The sequence below is a fragment of the Furipterus horrens genome, unplaced genomic scaffold (genome assembly GCF_987537825.1).
Source record: "Furipterus horrens unplaced genomic scaffold, mFurHor1.1.pri manual_scaffold_5, whole genome shotgun sequence".
In the NCBI taxonomy this organism is placed as follows: domain Eukaryota; kingdom Metazoa; phylum Chordata; class Mammalia; order Chiroptera; family Furipteridae; genus Furipterus; species Furipterus horrens.
In genome coordinates this window covers 149,943,437-149,964,699 of record NW_028327175.1, presented here as the reverse complement: position 1 = coordinate 149,964,699, position 21,263 = coordinate 149,943,437, and the positions used below count along the sequence as shown (strand labels likewise).

General features: G+C 35.4%; 1 protein-coding gene across 1 annotated transcript in view; it reads right to left on the bottom strand.

The window, feature by feature from the left end:
* Positions 1-1,306: 1,306 nt before the first annotated feature.
* The window catches only part of UBE2D1 (ubiquitin conjugating enzyme E2 D1), a 36,667-nt gene continuing 16,710 nt past the window's right edge, over positions 1,307-21,263 (bottom strand). Inside the window, exons 2-7 of the mRNA XM_090278050.1 lie at positions 12,276-12,339; positions 12,153-12,184; positions 10,035-10,112; positions 8,628-8,733; positions 3,405-3,498; positions 1,307-2,669 (exon numbers count right to left, since the gene is read on the bottom strand). Coding sequence (XP_090134176.1) covers positions 2,624-2,669; positions 3,405-3,498; positions 8,628-8,733; positions 10,035-10,112; positions 12,153-12,184; positions 12,276-12,339 — 420 coding nt within the window. The 3' untranslated portion in view covers positions 1,307-2,623. The remainder of the gene's footprint in view (positions 2,670-3,404; positions 3,499-8,627; positions 8,734-10,034; positions 10,113-12,152; positions 12,185-12,275; positions 12,340-21,263) is intronic.

Here is a 21,263-nt window from a genome sequence, read left to right as displayed (position 1 = left end):
AAGAGTAATACTGTTTCTATCAAAAAGTCACCCTTAAATATTAATTCTTAGGGTTGCCCTTGTGTGCTGTTTGTATGTTTCTCACTTAATACCTGTTGATCCTTTGAAATTGGTAAGTAGTTGATTTACAAAAGATTTTTTTAAATTTTTCCTAACAGAGTTCTTAGAAGGGTGGGGCAAATAACTTAAAAGCAAAAATTAATAATATATGATTTACATAGGCATGTGTAAAACCTAGTTCAGGAATTCTGTGCTTTTGAGATAGTTGGGGGATGAAGGTGAGGCTGTCCTTATAACCTGTATTAGTGATTGACTGTATGTGGCAACTACAAGAATCCAATTTAAATATAGTTTTCAACTACATCTCAAAGCATCCAGGACTTCAGTAGAATCCTAAATCTTCAAAAGACTAACCATTTCCCTCACTCCAAGGAGGTCTGTAAGTTAATGGTTAAACTTTGGCCTGAGACTTAAAGCTATAAAAGTTAACTGATGTACTCTGTTAGAATTAAGCAAAAATACCCAAATGATGATTTGACTGATCATTATGCCACTGATGAACCCTTAAGAACTTGTGCTTACTCCTCAGGAGTCTGGCTGTACAATTCAGATGTAAGCAAAGGCAAACAAGAGTTAGGCAAGTTTCAAAAACTTTTAATAAAGAAAAAAAGGACACTTCCAAAAATAAATGCCACACAAATGAAAGTTTATAAAAAAGTGAAAGATATTCATGAAACAAAACCCTTTACTATCAAAATATACTAAATACTAAAACCTAATGATGTTGAGTGTTCAAATTCTGGAAGAAGGTAGCTTATAATTATATAGCTAGTAAAGTAGTGTTTTTCATGATATGGCTATTTCAAAACATCACTTAATATACTTTTTAAACCTATATGTTCATAAACATCCATTTCACAATTCATTTAATTATTTTACATTCATTTATAAAAACACATTTTCTAACAATGGGTTATTCTGCAATTTAATAATAATCAACTATAATAAAATACTTCAGTGATTTCAATGCTTTGCTAATGACTACACCCATCACAGATTCTTGCACACTTATACATCTACTGCAATAAACAGAAGAGCTACAACTCTTCTTAAAGTGACACTCACTCAAGTTTGGTAAGCATGCTAATAATTAGAGATGTATTTTTCCAAAGTTAAAACATTAGAACTTTCAAGCTTTCTTTAAAATCTGCAAAGATAACCTGCTTATTTAACCTACTTTTAACTGGCAATATATAGCAACAGAGGAAGCATCATTTTAGAATTTTCTCTATATTTCTATAGTAAAAAAAAAAAAAAAAAGGAGGTTCTTTTTCAAACTGTGATGGCATTAAAATTCTATTTTAGAAATTCTAAATTTTAGAATGTGAAGGAATATAATGTTACATTAGAGTGCTATTTTAATGAATTAACGTAATTATTCTTCAGGTCTATAAATACTTTCCTTCAGTGTGGATGACACTACCTTATACACACATATCTTAGTACTTCAGTAAATAATCCATTTTAGATATGATCCAAGACAAACTCACCCAAATTCTAAATTCTCTTCTATAACAAGGGACCAGTGTATATCATCCTTTAGACTGACAATTAGTAAACAGAAACAAACCTAAAGCAATAAAATTTATATAATTAATGGTGATCAATTAGCCAAATCAACAGACCTCAGTCTCACAATTTGGAATTAATTTTCATGCAAAATTTTACATAGAATTATGATCCTTACTTTTAAAGTATTTTTTAAACTTCTTAAGTAATCAAGACAAATAGTAGAAAAAGCATTTTATTTATATGGAAAAGCTACATTAAGATCTGTAAAAGGTGTCATGGTAATATTGCCTATACAAAAAAAAAAAAAATTCAAACGTGAATAGCAACAAATAAAAGTTACACATCTTCCTATTTAGCAGTGCAATTAATTCACATCGCAATAAAGTTAAGTCAAGTATAACAAAATCAAAACAAGTGTTTCTCCATAATCAGTATAATGAGAATTACAGTGTAAAGATCATTCAGGTTTAAGAAATCTGCAATTGATCTACAGAATACCCTACGACAAGGGAGACAGACAGTTAATTCATTTAATTATCAGCTGTTCGGTTTTTTCAATACTGTTCACAGGAAAAAAGTAATGACTTGACATACATGTAAATAGAATACATTTAGACTATACAGTAAAAAAATACAAATTATAAAGTGAGCTAACAAAGAATGAAATCTGAATACAGATTTATAAAACTGATGACACAGACAGCACATACAGTATTTCTCATGTAAAAACATCTAGGTTCAGCAAAAAAATAATTTGGTTGCTTTTCAGATGCATTGTATATCTTGTAAGCTGAAGATGCAGATGTCCAAGTATCTTAAAAACCATAATAAATGTCTTTCTCAATGCATACAAAATGATAAATGCTCTCATCACAGTCTTAAGAGTATTTTTGGAAGTTTGTTTTGTCTTGCTTCAGAAATACATTTAAAATGGATAAAAATCAAAGGATTTCATGGTACAACGAAACAGTAAACAATGGTCAATTTACTGCTGATATTGAAAAAACCTAGATTTTACAGTACTCTGGTATATATGAAAATTTTTTTGATTTTACATTGCATATTTCTGAGTCCATTCTCTTGCGTGTCTGTTGTATCTGTAGGCATACAAAAGGAATATAGTAAAAATATACAAATCGAATCCTTTATAAGATCTATCTATATATAAAAAGTATACTCTACCTCCCTATGCTTAATTGCAATAATCATACATATATCAATTATTCAGTCACTGTGACTTAGCCATGTGCATAAATAAAACAAAATTTATTTTTTAACTGCTGGATTTCTCTACAATCTATAGTAAAACACATCTAAAGTATAAACAACAAAATGAAAAAAACAATTTCGAATGAAAATCTATAAAAGACAATGAGCATTATTTATAAACTGCAAATGAATGAATCAGTGATACTGGCAAGATGAAGCATCTTAAAAACTAGGTCAGTTTGGAGGGGTGGGGTGGGGGGTTAGCGATAACTTCTCTTCCCGGGGAAGAACATCTGATGCTTCCCAATTATCAAATTTTCATTTTAAATTTACTCCCTAGAATTATATATAGTTCTTTTCTACCAAAAATATGACAAACTGTGCAAATGCAGAACATGTAATATTAAAAAGTAAAAAACAGCATGAGAAAAGGAACAAGATTTTTTGAAAAAAGACTAACAATTTAAAAAAAAAGATTTATTACACTAGAAAGAAAAACAAACTTAATGTTAAGTATAATAAGCATAACTAAATGTACTTATTAAATATATTGGTAATACTTATATTTTGGCAGACTACCAAGAAATTTACCCAAACAGAAATAAATATAAGTAAACACTTACTTTTCTTTGTCTGATTTATAGATTTGTGCAATATCTGGTACTAAGGGGTCATCTGGATTAGGATCACAAAGTAGAGAACATATGGACAATAAAACTAGATGTAAAAGAGAACATAATTTTAGATAATGATCTTTCTTCTTAATACAATTATATATGTGAAAATCATCATTGACTATAAACAATAAACAAAACAAAATGAACACATTAAATAATATTTTAGACTACAGCTGACAGCAAGTATTTTTAATTTTTTTAATTATAAAATTAATATATAATGTATGTAATACAAAATTATTAAAAAGTTTTAAATTCTATTTGAATTTTTATTTATTCAAAAAATGTGGTTTTGGCTGGTGTAGCTCAGTGGGTTGAGCATTAGTCCTATGGGCCAAAAGGCCACCAGGTCAATTCCTGGTCAGGGCACATGCCTGCATTATAGGCCAGGTCCTTGGTTGGGGTTCTGCAAGAAGCAACTGATTGATATTTCTCTCACATAACTATGTTTCTCCCATTCTCAATCTCCCTCTCATCCCTTCTCTCTAAAAATACTGGTGTGGCTCAGTTGGCTGGGTGTCACCCCACAAAGCAAAAGGTTGCTTGTTCAATTCCCAGTCAGGGTATATGCCTGGCCCATCAGGGCGCATGCCACAGGCTACCGATCGATGTTACTCTCACACATTGATGTTTCTCTTCCTCTCTCCCTCCCTTCCCCTTTCTCTAAAAGTAAACAAATAAAATCTTTATAAAAAACAAACCAAAAAACCCAAAACATGAACCTCTAGAGTAGATATTACAATCTTTCAATTCAAGAACTCTCTACAAAAATATTTTTGGTAACACATACATACGTCCCAAATGGTACATAATAAAAAACTTTTTAGAACAGCATCCTAACTTTATATGTCTCTTAGAGATACTTTTGTACTTTAATGAGAAAACTGTCCTTTTATTCTATTTAAGTGCAGAAAATCTGTGTTCTAATCAATTCAAACTGAAGCAACACATTATAGTTAACAATCCAAAACAGTTAGACATTGTACTCATGTACATTTTTACTTTGGCTTAGTGCTATAGACTGTCTACAAAGAAGGAAGATTTGTAAAATTTTTTTCAATGACTTTTATTTCATGTATATTATGTGTAGCACATGTGTGTAAAAATAATATTAATAGTTACCACATAACTTGAATATTTTAAAATATAGACGAAAAACTTTAAAGTAGTTGTTTCTTGTCACAATACATCAAAATACTAATACCAATAGCTACACACAAAAAAATCTAAGTATCTGAAAAGGAGAGAACAAGGACTCCGCTTCAATTCATGCCACCACTTCTGAGGGGGTCGGTCCATGGAATTCACAAACAACCTCCCATCTTCGGCCTCATCTACTATGTTCTTTATCTTTGCCTGTTCTTAAAAATCCAGAGTAAACTTAAAAAGCAAAGTTTATTCCTAGATGACACGGAAAGGGGGTACTAAGGGCACTAATGTTTAATCTAATATTTAATGCCTCTCCCTTATCTTCCATTGTATATTAAACCACAATTATCTGGCTCAAGTCTCCAGAAAGATTCCAACTAAACTTACAAAATATCAAAATAAGACATTTAAAATACCTTTATTTCATTAACAAGTATAAGCAACCTTACAATATAAGGGGCAAATTCCTCATTTCTCCAGTGCTGATGCTCAGAGCCATTAGACCTGATTTTATTACTATGCATACAAATCAAATGTTTTAAGATAAGGAAAAAGGAATGTTGACATTCATTTGAATGCTTACTATGTGGCAGGTAAACAGTGACCCTATGTCATAATACTATTACAATCCCCATTTTATAGATGAGGAAACTGAGGCTATTTGAAACTGTTCCTAAAGGACAGTTACCAAAAGGCAGCAATACTAATTATTCTTTTTTAAAAGCTACCAATGTCAAAAGGTAAGAGCGCAACACCTAGCAGTCTGACATTTCTTTTACATATGTAAGTCCCTAGCTGCTTATGCCAAATGAATTCTATTTTGTGATACCACTCCAGGAAAGATAATTGAATTTGAGTACCCCTTTAAAACAGAATCTTTCCTACATGTGTTAGGTAGCACACAGGAAATAAAGGCAGGGCCCTCGCCATTATAATCTAACAAAGAACTTAATACAGGAGACTAGAAACAAGGGGAAGACCTGTGCCACCAATTAACTCAGCAGTCCCGAGTTTGGCTTGGTAAGATTGCCAAGTGTCCTGAGCATCACAAGCAAAAATAGTGCAGGAGAAAGGTGAGTTCTTAAAATCCTGCTGAGAAAAGGGGCTTCTGCAACAATCTTACTAAGATTGCCAGATGTCCTGAACATTCTTACAAGCAGTAACAATACAGGAAGGAGGGTTGTGGGGTGTAGGGGGGGTGTAGTCCTTGAGATTATGTGCTGAGAAAGGCAGCCTCTGACAATTTTATTAAGGCAAAGAGCCTTTACTAACTGAGAAAGAAAGCCCTTATAGGTACATTATTCCCAAGGAGGAAAAGGAGGGGCACCTGGAAGCTAGCCAAAGTATATAATCCCTGAACTCCAGTAGTGGGCATACTTAGATTAGCTAAATACCCACTTGTAGCCTTGGCTCAAATGTACAGAACAAACTCATTATCAAACTTACTAACAACTTTCTTTCCTCCATACATGGGACATTTAGACTAGCTGGGTATCTGTCTGTAGCTCTGTGCACGCATGTGTTTCCTAAATAAACTTGCTATCTCATTTCCACTATACGTGTTTGTCTCTCACTTGAATTTCTGTCTTGCAAGCGAGACAAGGACCAAGGCAACGAAGGAGCCTCTTGATTTGGGTCTCTCTCCCCATTGATATAATGTCATGTAATGCCTAAAAGTTACACTACATGAAAGATTTTCTAAAAGACACTAGAATCTACATGAACATTTTATGAAAACATTTTAGGTCAGAGAAACTGTCATTCACAAATAACTGACCTAAAGGGCTATTACTTACCGAATACTTGAAATAATTATGGCTGTATACTGTTTCCTACACCATATCATTTTTTAAAAAGATTTTATTTATTTATTTTTAGAGAGAGAGGAAGGGTAAGAGAAAGAGAAGGAGATAAATATCAATTGGTTGCCTCTTGCACAGCCCTAACTGGGGACAGAATCCGAAACCCAGGCAGGTGCCCTGACCAGGAATCAAACGGACGACCTTTTGCCTTGCCTGATGATGTCCAAACGACTGAGCCTCATTGGTCAGGGCTAAACCTCATCACTTTTAGCAAACTACAGAAATGATTCCTGAAAGTAAAGTCTTTAAACCTCATCACTTTAAAAAACAAGTTATATGTTCACACAGCATTTATCTAAAGAAGCTTTTTTTTTAATGACCATGGATCCCTCCCTGAATCTTTCAAGAGAAACAATTTTCTTAAATTTTATAAAAAGCAAAAACTACCAAGTTACTTCAGAGGCAGATGCTTCTAACTCAAAACAATAATTCCTGTCAGGTTCTCCTCTGTTTCAGAAACAAGACATGAATTAAGAGGGCTGGCCCAGCAAATAGTATTGGCTAAAAAAACAAAAATGGCTTCAAATGTACACACCTGATAATTTATCAAAGAACAAGGTTACAGATGATTGAAAGTGAATCCACATGGAGTATGTTTCAATCATTATGGCAATGTTATAATTATTCAAAGTTTAGAGCAGCAATTTTCATTCTGTGTACCAGCAAGAGGCGCACTGATGTGCTGCAAGAATTTTTAAAATATGCAATACCTGACTATTTAGTCGGGAGCACTCACCTCTTTCCCTTCGACTGTCAATTTAAAAAATGACAACAGCCAACACAATAGGTCTCCAGTGTGAATGATCAAAATTACAATGGTGAATTCCCCCCAAAATGGAAATTATTAATTAAAAATTGTATATTTATTTTTACATGTTTAAACTTCAGTCAGTACCCTCCATTTGATGCAATACACCTAGCAAGATGCTTTTTTTCCACTGCTCGAAACAGTTTTGAACTCTTTGATTTTGACGCCTTTACTGCTTCTGCCGTTTTTTGTTTTACCCCTTCCACACTGGCAAAACGTTTTCTTTTGAGTACTTCTTTCATTAGGGAAACAAAAAAGTTGCTTGGGGCAAGATCAGGTGAACAGGAAGGGTAGGGCATGGGGGTTATACTGTCTTTGGTCAAAACTGCTGAACACTCAGCAAGGTGTGGGCAGGTGTGCTCATAAATCACTCATCATGAAATGGGCAAATGTGTTGGAAGAGTCTTCCAAAAAAATTCACTGAAGCCAAACACAGCCTCTCACAACACCACCAGCTGATACACTGACACAGATGGGTTCCTGGAACACTCACCTAGAGGGGGAAGCCTGTACTACAAGGGGCTGCCTTCCAGAAAATAATTCCGGTTTTTAAGGGGGGGTTCCCCCTCGTATACTTATTTTTTTGGTCAGATTGGCAAAAAATATATTTCTTGGTGTGCTGCAGAATTTTAGCAATTAGTTTATGTGTGCCATGAAATGAAAAAGGCTGAAAATTGTTGGTTTAGAGTAATGTTATATGTACTTCATTATTTTAAAGCATGAAACATGTCTTTCACTTAAAATCACTTATTTTATCAGTCTAATCTGATATATTTCTTAGATGAAGTAAAAGAGATGTAAAGCTTTAATCTTATATTAATAATCCCATTTAACAAATGGGACAAACGGCCTTAAAATCATATACAGTGTTACCCCGGTACTCGTTGACAATTCGTTCTGGAATTCATGACAAGTGCAAAAACCAATGAGTACTGACCTAGCACCTAGTGCTGAAACATTTTTTTCTCATCAAAATACAATGAGCACAGGGTTTGAGGAGTTTTGGAGTGGACAAGTACCAAAGTATGACTGTCTTTACTGTTTCTTTTTCTCTCTCTTTTAAATATAAAGCTAAAACTAAAGGGTAAAATGTCAAGAGGCTTATCCCCAGATTTCTAGCTCTAACTCTTATTTCAGTATTTAGCATTTAGCCCACCAACACCCCACAACCAAGCTAACTACTAAAAGCTAAAGAGAATACATATAACACTATGAAAGCAAAGCAAAATCAAAGCAGAAAAAAAAAAACATAGTAGGTTGGTTTTTTAAAACTTTGGTTCTTAGATATTTCTGCTACATTTTTCCTGTCTAGCTATTATCGACTATTATATATATAATAAATGAAATTACCTTTTGATACAGTCAGAGCTGGTGACCATTGTGACCTCAGGATATCAAGACAAATACTTCCATTACTGTTTATGTTTGGATGGTAAATTTTTGTTGTGAAAGCAATCTAAATATAAACAAAACAAAATAAAAATATACAATCCATGAACTATAAACAAAACAGAACCAATTTGCTTTAGGGTAAAATGTCTTCAGTTTTACATGACCCTAGTAGAGAAACATATTCGAGGCAAATTGAATGAGCATCTACTTTGTGCTCACATAGTTTTAGATACTGGGAATGTGAAAGCTGATAAAGTCCGTTTCCCTGCTCCCCACCTCCTGCCTGCCCCAGCAAGAAACAGAAATATTTTTGCAAAGGGAAGTAAAAAAGTCTGTAATAGCTGGTATGACTGGCTGAGTAGCACCTGAAGTAATTAGCCATGGCTTTGACGACCATTCAAAGACTTGATTATCAGTGATACCTGGAAGTGACACTAAGCTAAAAATAGGGGCTAACACTGTTCCAGGGGAAAGTTGAAGGGCTGTAGCTTGTGACCTGTCCTAAAAAATTCACAAAGAATCCTAATCTTCCACAAGAGTTGTGGTTATATCGTTTCATATACATAATGTTAATAAAGTGGGGTTTTTTAAATCTAAAATGATTACTTCCTGGACACTGTCCCTTTCAGGAGCATGCCCATATCTTTCCCTCCCCGCCTTCCTCTGCCCCCAGGCCAGTTACCTTGCCTTTCCCTCTCTTAAGCTCCAAAGGCCCTTTTGCTTCTGTAACTTGTTTCCTGGGCCTATGCAGTCCAGCTGGCTCACTTCTATTACTCCATAATTTTCTAAATAAACTTTTTCTTATAATTTGAAAAAAATAAAAAATAAAATAAAATAAAATAATTATTTTCCGAATGACAGAATTTGTTAATGATTTTCTCCTTTCTGATATCTCCATCATTTGTTTCCTCTTTACATCTAATCTACCTTAAATTGAATGAGAACATGGTTTTATCTCTCCTACTGCACTAAGCAAAGGCACTGTGTCACATTTACTTTTGTATTCCCCAATGTAACAGAACATGGTAGGTATTCAATAAATGCGTGCTGAATACTTAAAAATGAGAAAAAAGAATGAACCTTGGAGAGATAATCCCCTAAATGGAAAAGTCAAATTCTTGACCATAAAACCAAACTACAGAAATCTAATTAAGAGGAAAAGAAAGTAAGGTAAGGAACTTAATTTATAGCATAACAGATACTGCCTTTTGTTTTATAAACATAACAAAAATTTGAATAAGAAAGCATATTTTAGACTTAGTAGTTTTACAGGACAGTAGAACATGCTAACCTGTCTTGGACATCCTAAAAATATCTCTGGATATGTCCCTGACATAGGAATGACATTAATCATAATAAAAATACCTTTGGTGGTTTAAAAGGATAGTCTGTCGGAAAATGTACAGTGAGGAAGAAGACTCCACCTTGATATGCGCTATCAGGCTGAAATTACAAAATATTTGCATCAGTGTTTGATTACTACCTTTATTTGTAACCTACAATGATCCCCTTTCCCCCACAAAAATATATTAGTTTGAAAAACATGCCATCATTTTGTCATAAGTTCAAATCTTTACCTTGAAAACAGGTCTTCCTTTACAGGTATGAAGGAGGATTTCAACTATCATATCAACATCACAGAATGTAAAGCAGATAAAAAACAGGACACATGCGGTGGTGTGACTTGGCCAAACAAATCTGTTTACGAGCACCGATTTTCAGACATCAGTATACACACAAGACTGCTGTGAGAAAAGAGTAATTTTCTGCAGCAGTAATCAGTGTGAAAAAACAAAAAAGGCTGGGACTAGTGTTTACCTACTTATTTATGAATCTTAAGTTCTGATGGTCCTTTAGGGGCAAGAATGGAGATGAACTGAAGAGAGCAAATTATGAAAAGCAAAGGCTAAGGGACACTAATACACAATTTAGACCTCAAATCTTCACTCAGTAGTAGTTTATAAAATAATGTGAAAAATGTAAAAAAGCCCCAAACAAAATTAATAAATTCAATATTCATAAAATTATCAAATTAGGAATCAACGAGAGGAATTTAAATTTGGCTACGTGCCTTTACAGCAACTAGAAAATATAATATTACAAGCAAGGAAAAAAAGATAATCTTTTAAAGGTAGCAAAATTACCTAAAATTATATTTTAATTCCTTTATATTTAATTTATTATATATATTAACATTTTGGTTTTAATAGCAAAACCATCATTACCTCCTTTTAAGCTTATGCATATATAAGAGGACTATACTGTATAATTTTTCTTGCTATATGTCTTGCTTAATTCTAGTTCATCAAAAATTATAAGGAATGCAGGAAACATAAGAAAACTACAATTGATAGTCATGGTCTGTTTAGATATTCAAATGATACTATAGAGTGACATATTTACATTATTAAAATAAAGGCAGTATGAGTAATGTAACTGTAACATTTGCTACATGTAATTCACCTAAGAAATATTTTTGAAGAAATATAATTCAAGAGGTAACAATGGGCCTTTAAATGATAGTGTTTTGAAAGCTCTTAGTAGGCATGAAAACCAAATAACTAGATTCTTATTAACATTATTATTTAAACAAATATGTTGCATTTCACCCTTTAAAAGGCTAATTTAACAATTTATTAAATGAAATACTTGCCTAGGACTCCTGCCCTAAAAATTCAATAATTGTTTTGTTTTAAAAGTTAAACACAAGGCAATACGATTAAGAATGCTATCTATGGCTTACCAGATAAAGCTCTTTTGGGGGAAGGAGGAGAGGATGATGTTCATGGAAATACATTACTGTTCCCAGAAAGCAGATGTGAGCTGTCAGTGCTCGTTCTTATGCAATCAGATTTTTGCTCATAGGAAGGAAAGCCTCATTCTAGTGATAACTGCCTCGCAGGTGTAGAAAGAAATAATTTTAACAAAGGTATTAAGTGTTAAGATAAGCCACTCATATCAGGTAATTTTAATGCCAGGATAATCTAACAACACTAAAAGCAGCAAGCTCATGAGGTGGCAAAGAAAGACCCACTGCAATATTTACCAGTTCTCTTTCACAAATAGGGAGAGATGAAACTTACTGCAAACTGGTACTGTTACTTGTAGGAATTCCATTACTGGGTTAATTATTTATTTCTGACCTACTAAAACTCTTGATGTGAGAATAATGATGCTTAGTTCCAAACAACTGTTTTTTGTGTGTTTAAGAAACACACAGCCTGGTTGCAAATTGCAGGCAATCCATTCCTATGTGTAATGATCAAGGATTTGGCAAAGGAAAACACAACACCATTGATCCTAGCAAATATTTGCCATTAGTCCTATAGAAAATTATCATAAACCCTTTAATCACATTTTGCTTCCCTAGTGCTTTAGATACAATAATATTCAACCTTAGCCACAAACATCTGGTCACAGGTGAAATGGCAAAAATGAAGTATGGCTGAGGGGATTAATTTCGTATATATGAATCATACTTACAGGCCCCATAATAGTTGCTTGCCAGTGGAACACTGAAACAAACAAAGGAGTTTGGAGTCATTAACAGATGTTCAATCCTAGACTATGAATGGTAGCGAAATGCTAGCAATAAAGGAAGCTTACAGTCGTCTCCCACAGGTCCAGCGGAACAGTGAGCAGGTGGGTCACGTTGCAGATCACTTAATTCCTGAAGCAAAACAAAAATACTTAAGATTAATTCTTTTTCCAGTGAAACAAGCATAAAAACCCACGAAGACACAAATTATCAACTTCTCTTTAAAACCGCTTTAGGCAGTCCAATTCAAAATAAGAAAACAGATTGTGGCCTGAACCTCACCTCTCACTTAGCTTTCCTCCCCACCCTTTGGGCTCCTGGTCCCCACTGCCATAAAGAGCGATTCAGGGCTTTGTTCTTTTCTTCAGCTCCCAATTTGGTTTCACGCTGTAGCTTGTGTGGGCTTTTATTCCTGAACCTTGGCTAGATTCCTTAGGCTTAACCTATTGGCCTCAAAAGTATTGGGCTGTTGCACTGCCTGTCTACCCCTCATTACTATAGTAATCGGGCACATAGTCTTATTTGGAGTAAACACCGTGAGTCCCCACTCAACTCCACTCAAACAACCACAGATAACTATGCTAAATACGAAGAGCAGAAGAAACACCAAGAGGCAGCCATCCCAGCATTAAGAGATAGTCCTATTAGCGGAGTAAAGCAAATGTTTTTCCTTACAGCCAAAGAATTTTACATCAAAAAATTAATTATATGTAGACTAACATCAAATATTTATTATAATTTTTGACAAAGTAATTTTGACAATAATTACCTCTTATTAATACTGAGTACTGAAATATTTTAAAAATTGTAAGTTGAACTTCTCTTAGATTAAGTTCCATTAATATTGTAAATGTTCTCAAATATTAGCTTTTAATGGACAGAATAATAAAACACTGCATTACCATAAAAAGAAAGAAAATATGCTCTGTCCCTAACTGGAAGAAGGAAGCGTAGGGAATATAGTATTAAATTCCTTCATGAGACAGCTCCAAACCTTGAAAAAATTAAATGGGTTAAAATATTGTTTTTTTTTTAACATCTCTAAGAAAAATATGTAATGACTATCTATTGTAGGCAAGGTAATTCATGTAAGTACTAGGTATATAATATATAAGAAACAGGTGTTAGTTCAACAGATTTATAATTTAATTTGGTAGAAAGATGGCTATTTAAGAAACAACCCAAAGGTTAAATGAAAAGAAAGGAGAACAGTCAAGCCATATTTTGAAGCCTAGCACATGCATTCATATGCTCTTTTCAGCTCTCAAGGAAGCAAAGGAAGAATCATGGAAATGACACATCTTTAGTCAGCCAGACCTGGGTTGGTGTTCTAGTTTTACCATTTCTCTGACCTTGGAGAAATTATTGGGTTGGCCAAAAAGTCTATATGTTTTTTTCCCCATGAAATAAAAGATACATTTTTCATTTTCACCAATAAATTTATTGGTTTGGATATTTTGAATATCTTGGCTAACTCCTGCTATTGGCTTCTAGTGTATAGAAGCCAGGGGTGCTGCTAAACATCTTCCAATGCATTAAGACAGCCCCCATAGCAAGGAATTATTTGGGTAAAATGTCAATAGCACCAAGAAACACCACAAACCAGTTTAGACAGGTTCTATCAGTCACAGCACTTTCTCCATACACTCCACAAGTCTTTTTGTTGCGCTTCAGTTGTTTTTACCTTTTTTGAAATAATAAAGCATAGTATGTAGAGATGTTGCATTATCTTCTATCTTCAGTATTAAAATGGCTGCATATAAACTCGTCAATTTTGATATATTTTTAAAAATGCATGCTGATATGACAGCTGTCACAATACAATATAACAAAATTGTTTTGAATGAAGTTAAAAGACAACTAAGCACTACTAGAGCAATCGTATGCAAAAAATTAAATGACCTTTTGGCCAACCCAATACTTCATTCCTTTACCTTCAGTTGAGAAGAAACTGATCACCTCCAAGCATAAAAGGTGTAAGTTCAATATAAAGAACTATATATTAGGACTGAAGAACCTAATTTTGCTTGGAAGATCAGGGAATGTCTCTGAGTAAGAGTGAGTTAAGCTAAAATCTAATTGCATATGAGTTAGTCTTGGGAGAAATGAGTGACACTGTAAGGGAGAGTGGCATAAAATGTGGTTGAAAAGTAAGCAGAGGCCAGGCAGAAAACTGAGAACAATAAACCCACGTTAAGAATGTGGGGTTTTATACCAGTGCATTGAGAGGGGTTTTAAACAGTGGCATGATCTGATTTAAAAGATGGTTCTATTGGCCTAAGTACTGAATGGATTAGAGATGGGAAAGAGGAGCATCTATAAGATTAATTACTGCAGGCAAAAAAAGGGGGTGGGGGGCTTGGACTGGAGAAGTGACAATAAGATAAAAGTAGACATATCTCAGTTATTATGAAAAGCCTACCCGTCACAAGTTGTGATGATAAATTAACTGCATGTGCAGAGTAAAGAGAGGTCTCAGATGTCTATGCATGTTAGTGGCAGCTAACATTTAGTCAATATTTTATTGCCCTAACAATCCTCAGAGGTATAAGTGATTGTGCTCCCCAGTTTACATATGAAGAACATAGATGACATGCTTTACTGTGTGCTCACAACTCTAGTATGTTAAGTTTGGAACTGAAATTCAAACCCTAGCAGTCAAACTTTCGGCTTTTTAGCTTCATGAATGTACAAATGTAGATGCCATTTACTGAAATGAGGGACCACTAGAAGACAAGTTGATTTGGAAAGTAGACATATAGAATCTGTGATCCCTGTAATAGCAAGGAAACATTTAGTTTAACATATAGGGCTGGAGCTTAAAAGATGACTGAACTAAAAATTGGAAAATCATTCTATATACCTGGTATTTAAAACCGTGGGACCGATGTAAACATTCTCATGGGAACACATGTAAACAAATACTGCATTTCATCAAATCTAAGATGCCACCCACTGTAAGTCACATCCTTATTTTGTGTACCAATAATTAACTAGGAATGCTGCCAATTAATTTTAAGATATCATCAATTTTAAGATGCGTCCACAGTATGCTACGTGAAATAAGGCTGTCAGAGAAAGACAAATACCATATGATTTCACTCATGTGGAATCTAATGAACAAACTGAACTAACAATAAAAATAGAGACAGATTCAAAAATGGAGAGCAGATGACAGCTAGTGGGCGGGGGGCGCTTATAGGGTTAAGCCAAAAGGAAAAAGAACTCATGAGCAGGGACAGCAGTGTGGTGATTGGGGGGGCAGGGAGGTAGGTGGGGATGGAAGAGAGTATAAAGGGATTAATGGTAATAAAAAAATGCAATAAAATAAACTATTAAAAATTAAAATAAAGTAGAAAGAAATAATAATCCCTGAAAAAAATAAAATACAAATGATGTCCACCTTAGACTCACTTCAATATGGCAATTATAGTGGCGAGTTCAGTGTTCTAATAGAATAAACAAGAAGAGGACATGGTAGGGAAAGGCTGTACTGAGAAAGTGATAGGAGCTAAGTAACTGAGCCAAGTGCAAACTCAGGTCTCCTTCCAAGTTTTCCAGTCTACCCTGGTACTTTCATTTTTGGTTTTGTTGCTGTTCTTTCCACAGCTGGTGTAAGGCTTCTCCTTCTGACAGGAATCAAAGAGACAGCAGCTCCTTTGGTCCGGGAATAGTTAAGCAATAAAGAGAAAGATTTCAGTCTTTGACTTAGCAATAGTGGTTAAAAAGCAAGGCTTTGAAGTTCAAATCCAGGTGGCATCACACACGTGCCACCTGGCCTTAGGCAAAACAGTTTTTTCTCTCCTAATCTTAGCTTTCTTTAATGTAAGGGCATTACTACTTGCATCCATAGTTTCTCTGAAAAGTGAAATGATACATGTGAAGTATACAGCAGTCTTTGGCATACAGTAAGCATTCAAATAAATGTTAAGATAATATAAAATTGGTAACAACCATCCAATTCTCTAGTAGCAGACTATAACTATTTAACTATGTTAAACAATTGGGGGAGGAGCAGTTCCTATGGCACAGCCCCATTTTAGAAGGACTGGGCTTATTTAAATTTTCTAATTTGGCTTTTAGGAGATTGCTTCTGAAAATAGTCATCATGTGGAGTTTTCTAAACATCAGTGTAAAAAGGGGAAATGATATTTCTTTGCCCTTATTAACTAGAAAACTAATTACCTAGAAAATAGCCTCTCTGTGGTTTAAAAAACTATGAATAATTCACATGTACATATATTTTACATAGATAATATATGTGAATAAATTATACATACAAATACATAAATTTATTTTGTTTATTAACAAAAAAACTCAAACCAAATTTTACTTGAATGATGTTCAAATTTCAAATGTCGGTTATTCAAATCTCATTAAAATATTACAGAAAAATAAAGGTTATCTTGTTCTTATATTTATGTGCCCTGATTCTCCCATGTCTGTAAAGAGAAGTTAGAGCTAAAGGACGAGGGAGAGAAAAATCTAATAATGGAACTCCTGCAAAGGCCAGGTTCTTGTCTAATGAAAACTCACTTGTTACAGGAAAGCAGCAGCTGATGGTACATCAAATATCAAACATTCTTAATAGTCACACTAACCATTACTACTAATAATGGTGCTTTGGTGAGGAGCTGATACATCCTACTTTTTAGGAGGTTCTAAATTTCTAATGTTCTGTCCCTTTGTCAAACCATGTAGCAATGTATGCCATTATACTGTTTGGAAATATGTGACTAAAACTACAGTGCATAAGTACAGACAGAATGACCAACAGACACAAAAGGCACATACAATATATACCCACCCTTAAAAATAGAGATCGTGATTTTGAAAGAAGAAAAATAAAGAATTGAGATGTGCTAAGAAGATAAAAATATAAAACAAAAACTATAACCAAACAAACCAAAACCCTATCTTTTAAAATCTTAGTATGCTCAAAAGAGTACTTTTATTTATTTTTAAGATTTTATTTATTTTTTTGAGAGGAGGGAAGAGAAGGAGAAAGAAAGGGAGAGAAACATCGATGGGCTGCCTCTCACACACTTCCAACAGGGTACATGGCCCACAACCCAGGCATGTGCCCTGACTGGGAAATGAACTGATGACCATTTGGTCCACAGGCCAGTGCCCAACCTGCTGAGCCACACCAGCCAGGGCAGCCAGTGTACTTTTAGATAAGACACAAGAAATCAAGGGTCATTTGTATTCGTTAAGTTGTCCCTTTTAATTTAGTTTACTCAAAGTTTTCAGAAATCACCTTATCTGATTTATGCTTTCTCTGATATAACTAGCATTCTCATTTATTGGCTTCCAGCATCACAGGCACATATGAAGCATCAAGAATAATTTAGTCGTTTTTATGATATTCCGGAAGGAAATGTTAGGACTAGCGATCTCTTCCTCTGCTCCTCTCTACTCTCTGTAAGAATTAACACTGAACTATGTAAACTGCTCAAGTCCATAGGACCCTCATAAGAGCCAAGACTTACCTATACATTAACTCACAGCTCATGGAAGCCCCTTGTAAAGAATAGTTCAGGACACTGATGTTCACTTCTTGAGCACTTCTTACTACTCCACCAGCACCCTGAAATCCAGGATTTATTTATTTGTTTGTTTATTTATTTATTTTTAGAGAGGGGAAAGGAGAAAGAGGGAAAGAAACATCACTGTGTGGTTGCCTCTCACTCACGCCCCCAACTCGGGGACCTGACGTGCAACCTAGTCATGTGCCCTGACTGGGAATCGAACCAGCAACACTTGGCTCGCAGGCTGACGCTCAATCCACTGAGCCACAGCAGCCAGGGGTGCTCCTCAGTGCTTTTTAAAGACCAAACTAAACCAATGAACGTCTTTTTATTATCTTGTCCCAACCTTACATTTTCAGTTGGGTTTCCCTTCACAAATGTGCCCAGTAACTCTCCAAAGAACCCCCTTGGGTTTTCTTAAAACACTTTCAGGAGGTCTGTGAGGTCAAAATTAATCTCATAATAAAACTCAGATATTATCTATCTCTTTCACTCTTAATATATCATGAGTATACAGTGGCATTTTCCAGTTTAATGATGTGATATAGTAACATTAGGCAGATATCAGAATTCAACTCTCATCTATACGCCTGACTACAATGAGACCTGAACACATATAAAACGATGCAACTTTACTTTTTTCTTTTTTCTTTTTTGCAAACATAGTTATTTTTAATTAAAATGTTGTTTTGGTTAATGTGTAATGGGTTTATCATTATTTTCAAATTCAAAATGTATTTAAATTTGTTTTTAATTTTCATATGGTAAAAATGAATGACATAATCCATACCATACAAAGAAAAGCTCTTTGGGGCCCTCAATACTTTTAATATAAGGGGGTCTCAATAGACCAAAAAGTTTGTGAAGTCTAGCCTATTTGGATATTCCCAGTACATGGCTAAGTTTTCTGGCCTTTATTATTTTTCTTCTAAAATAATAGAATATCTTCCTATGCCCAAATTTTACCCACCCTCTAATAGTAGCTGTCTTTTCAATAGCCATTTGAAAAACATGAGTTTTAGAGTCAGACTTAGCTCCAATCTGGCTTTGCTACTGGCCCCTTTACTAGCTGTGTAACCTTGGGCAACTTAACCTCTGAGTCTTAAGTGCCTCACCTGGAGTATTAGTGGTAACACTGAAGAACTAGATTGAGAATTAAATAAAAACACATAAGTAAAGTACCTAACTTAATAGATGCTTAATGAATACTAATTTTCTCCCTATCTTCCCTTTCTACCAGAATATTTCTTAAAAAACAAGGACTTTTATGCATTTTATTCATGGATTTCTCCACAATATTCAGCACAATGCCTTTTTAAAAAGATGTTTGATAGAGAATTAAGCAATAAAATTTAAGGAATAATATAGCTATCTCATATTTCTGTTGGAACTGCAAATGATTTGATTTGCCAATGAATGAGAATCAATTACTCCCAGTGTAGATATGCAGATTGCATATAATATAATAAAAAAGAGTATTGTAATAGGTATTAAAGAGAGAACAGCAGCAGGTCACTTAAATCCACTGGTGGCTTTTTTTTCATTTTCATAGGAGAGACAGACATGCTGCATCTCCCTCCACAACTAAGAAGGAACACAACTACCTCAAAACTAGAAACAACCAGAAGTTCCAGAAAATCAAACTGCATGAAAGTCCAGCAAACAAAGATATAAAGAAGAAACACTCATCCAGACAGGTAGGAGGGGTGAAGCCAGGGCGGAGAGGACATGGTGTGTTGGTGGTGGCAGCAGCAGCAGGTTGGCAGAAAGCGGAGTCACACATTTTAAAGTCAGGAGGGACACCTGGGGAGTTTAAAGTCAGGAGGGACACCTGGGGAGTGTTCCCAGCTCCTCACGGGACCTACCAGCTCATGGTACCAGCACCAGGAAAATCAAGCCTCATTGCTTTTAACTGTGCAGACCAGTGGGTGTTGGGATGGAAGCAGAAACTGCTGGTCTCTCAGCAGTGTCCACTTGTTTAAAGGGCCCCCATAGTCTTAGATCGTCGGCAGACCCACCCACTCTGGGAACGATAGCCAGGGCAGCAGCTAGAGGGGCGCCAGTCCCGTGCGGAAGTGGGAGAGGAGCCTGGAAAAGGGGCGAGTGCTGGGCAGGCGGCATTGTTCCTTCTCAGACCCCTCCCCCTCCACATGCAGCGCCACGATGTGCTGAAATAGGTCGCCCTGTACTGATGAATCCCTAAGGCTCTGCCCCTTACAACATAACAGGAGCAACAGCTCTGCCTGGGATGCAGAGGCAAACAAACACAGGAGCCTGTCAGAATGAGGAAAGAGAGAAGTATGGCCCAAAAGGGGGAACGGATCAAGGTTCCAGTGGGAGAACTAAGCAACGAGGAGATAGCCAACCTAACAGATGAGGCGATAGACAACCTAACAGATGAAGAATTCAAAACACTGGTGATAAAGATGTTCACAGGCTTGACAGATATGCTTGAGTATGGCAGACGCAAAAGGGAAGAAGTTAAGGCTATGCTAAGTGAAATGAAGAAAAATACACATAAAACCAATTATGAGGGGAAGAAAACCAGGGTTCAAATCAATGATCTGGAACATAAGGAAGAAAAAAAGAGTAAACCAGTGCAGAATGAGGAAGCAAGAATTGAAAAAAATGAGGAAAACTTCCCAAATTTTGTAAAGGAGAAGGACATACAGGTCCGGGAAGCATGGAGGGTCCTGGGCGAGCTGGACCCAGAGGGGACCACACAGGACGCATCATGACTGAGATGCCAAAGGTGAAAGATAAAGAGAGAGTCCTGGGGACAGCAAGAAAGAGGCGAAGAGTTGCCTACAGGGCGGTGCCTATAGGACTATCAGCTGATTTCTCAGAGGACACTTTGTAGGCAGGAAGGGACTGGCAAACAGTATTCAAGGTGATGAAAAGCAACCTGCAACCAGGACTACTCTATCCAGCAAAGCTATCATTTGGAATGGAAGGGCAGATGAAGTGCTTCCCAGACAAGGTGAAGCTGAAGGAGTTCATCATCACCAAGCCATTATTATATGAAATGTCAAAAGGACTTACTTAAAAAAAAGAAGATCAAAACTATGAATACTAAAATGACCACAAACTCACAACTATCAACAACTGAATCTAAAAAATAAAAACAAAATCCAACTAAGCAAACCAGAATAGGAACAGAATCATAAGTATGGGGATCATTTGGAGGGTAATCACCTGGGAGGGGGGAGGGGGAGAAATGGGGAAATGGTGCAGGGATTAAGAAGCATAATTGGCTGGTACAAAACAGACAGGGGAAAGTTAAGAATAATATAGGAAAGGGTGAAGCCAAAGAACTTATATGCATGACCCATGGACATGAACTAAGGGGGGTTTAATTGCTGGAGGGAAGGGGGGTACTGGGCAGAGGAGAGCAAAGGAGGAAAAAATTGGAACTACTGTAACAACATAATCAATAAAATATACTTAAAAAAGAAAAACTGGTAACAGCTAATAACACCTAAAAATGAATCTCAAAAAAAAAAAAAGTTAAATATTAAGGGATTA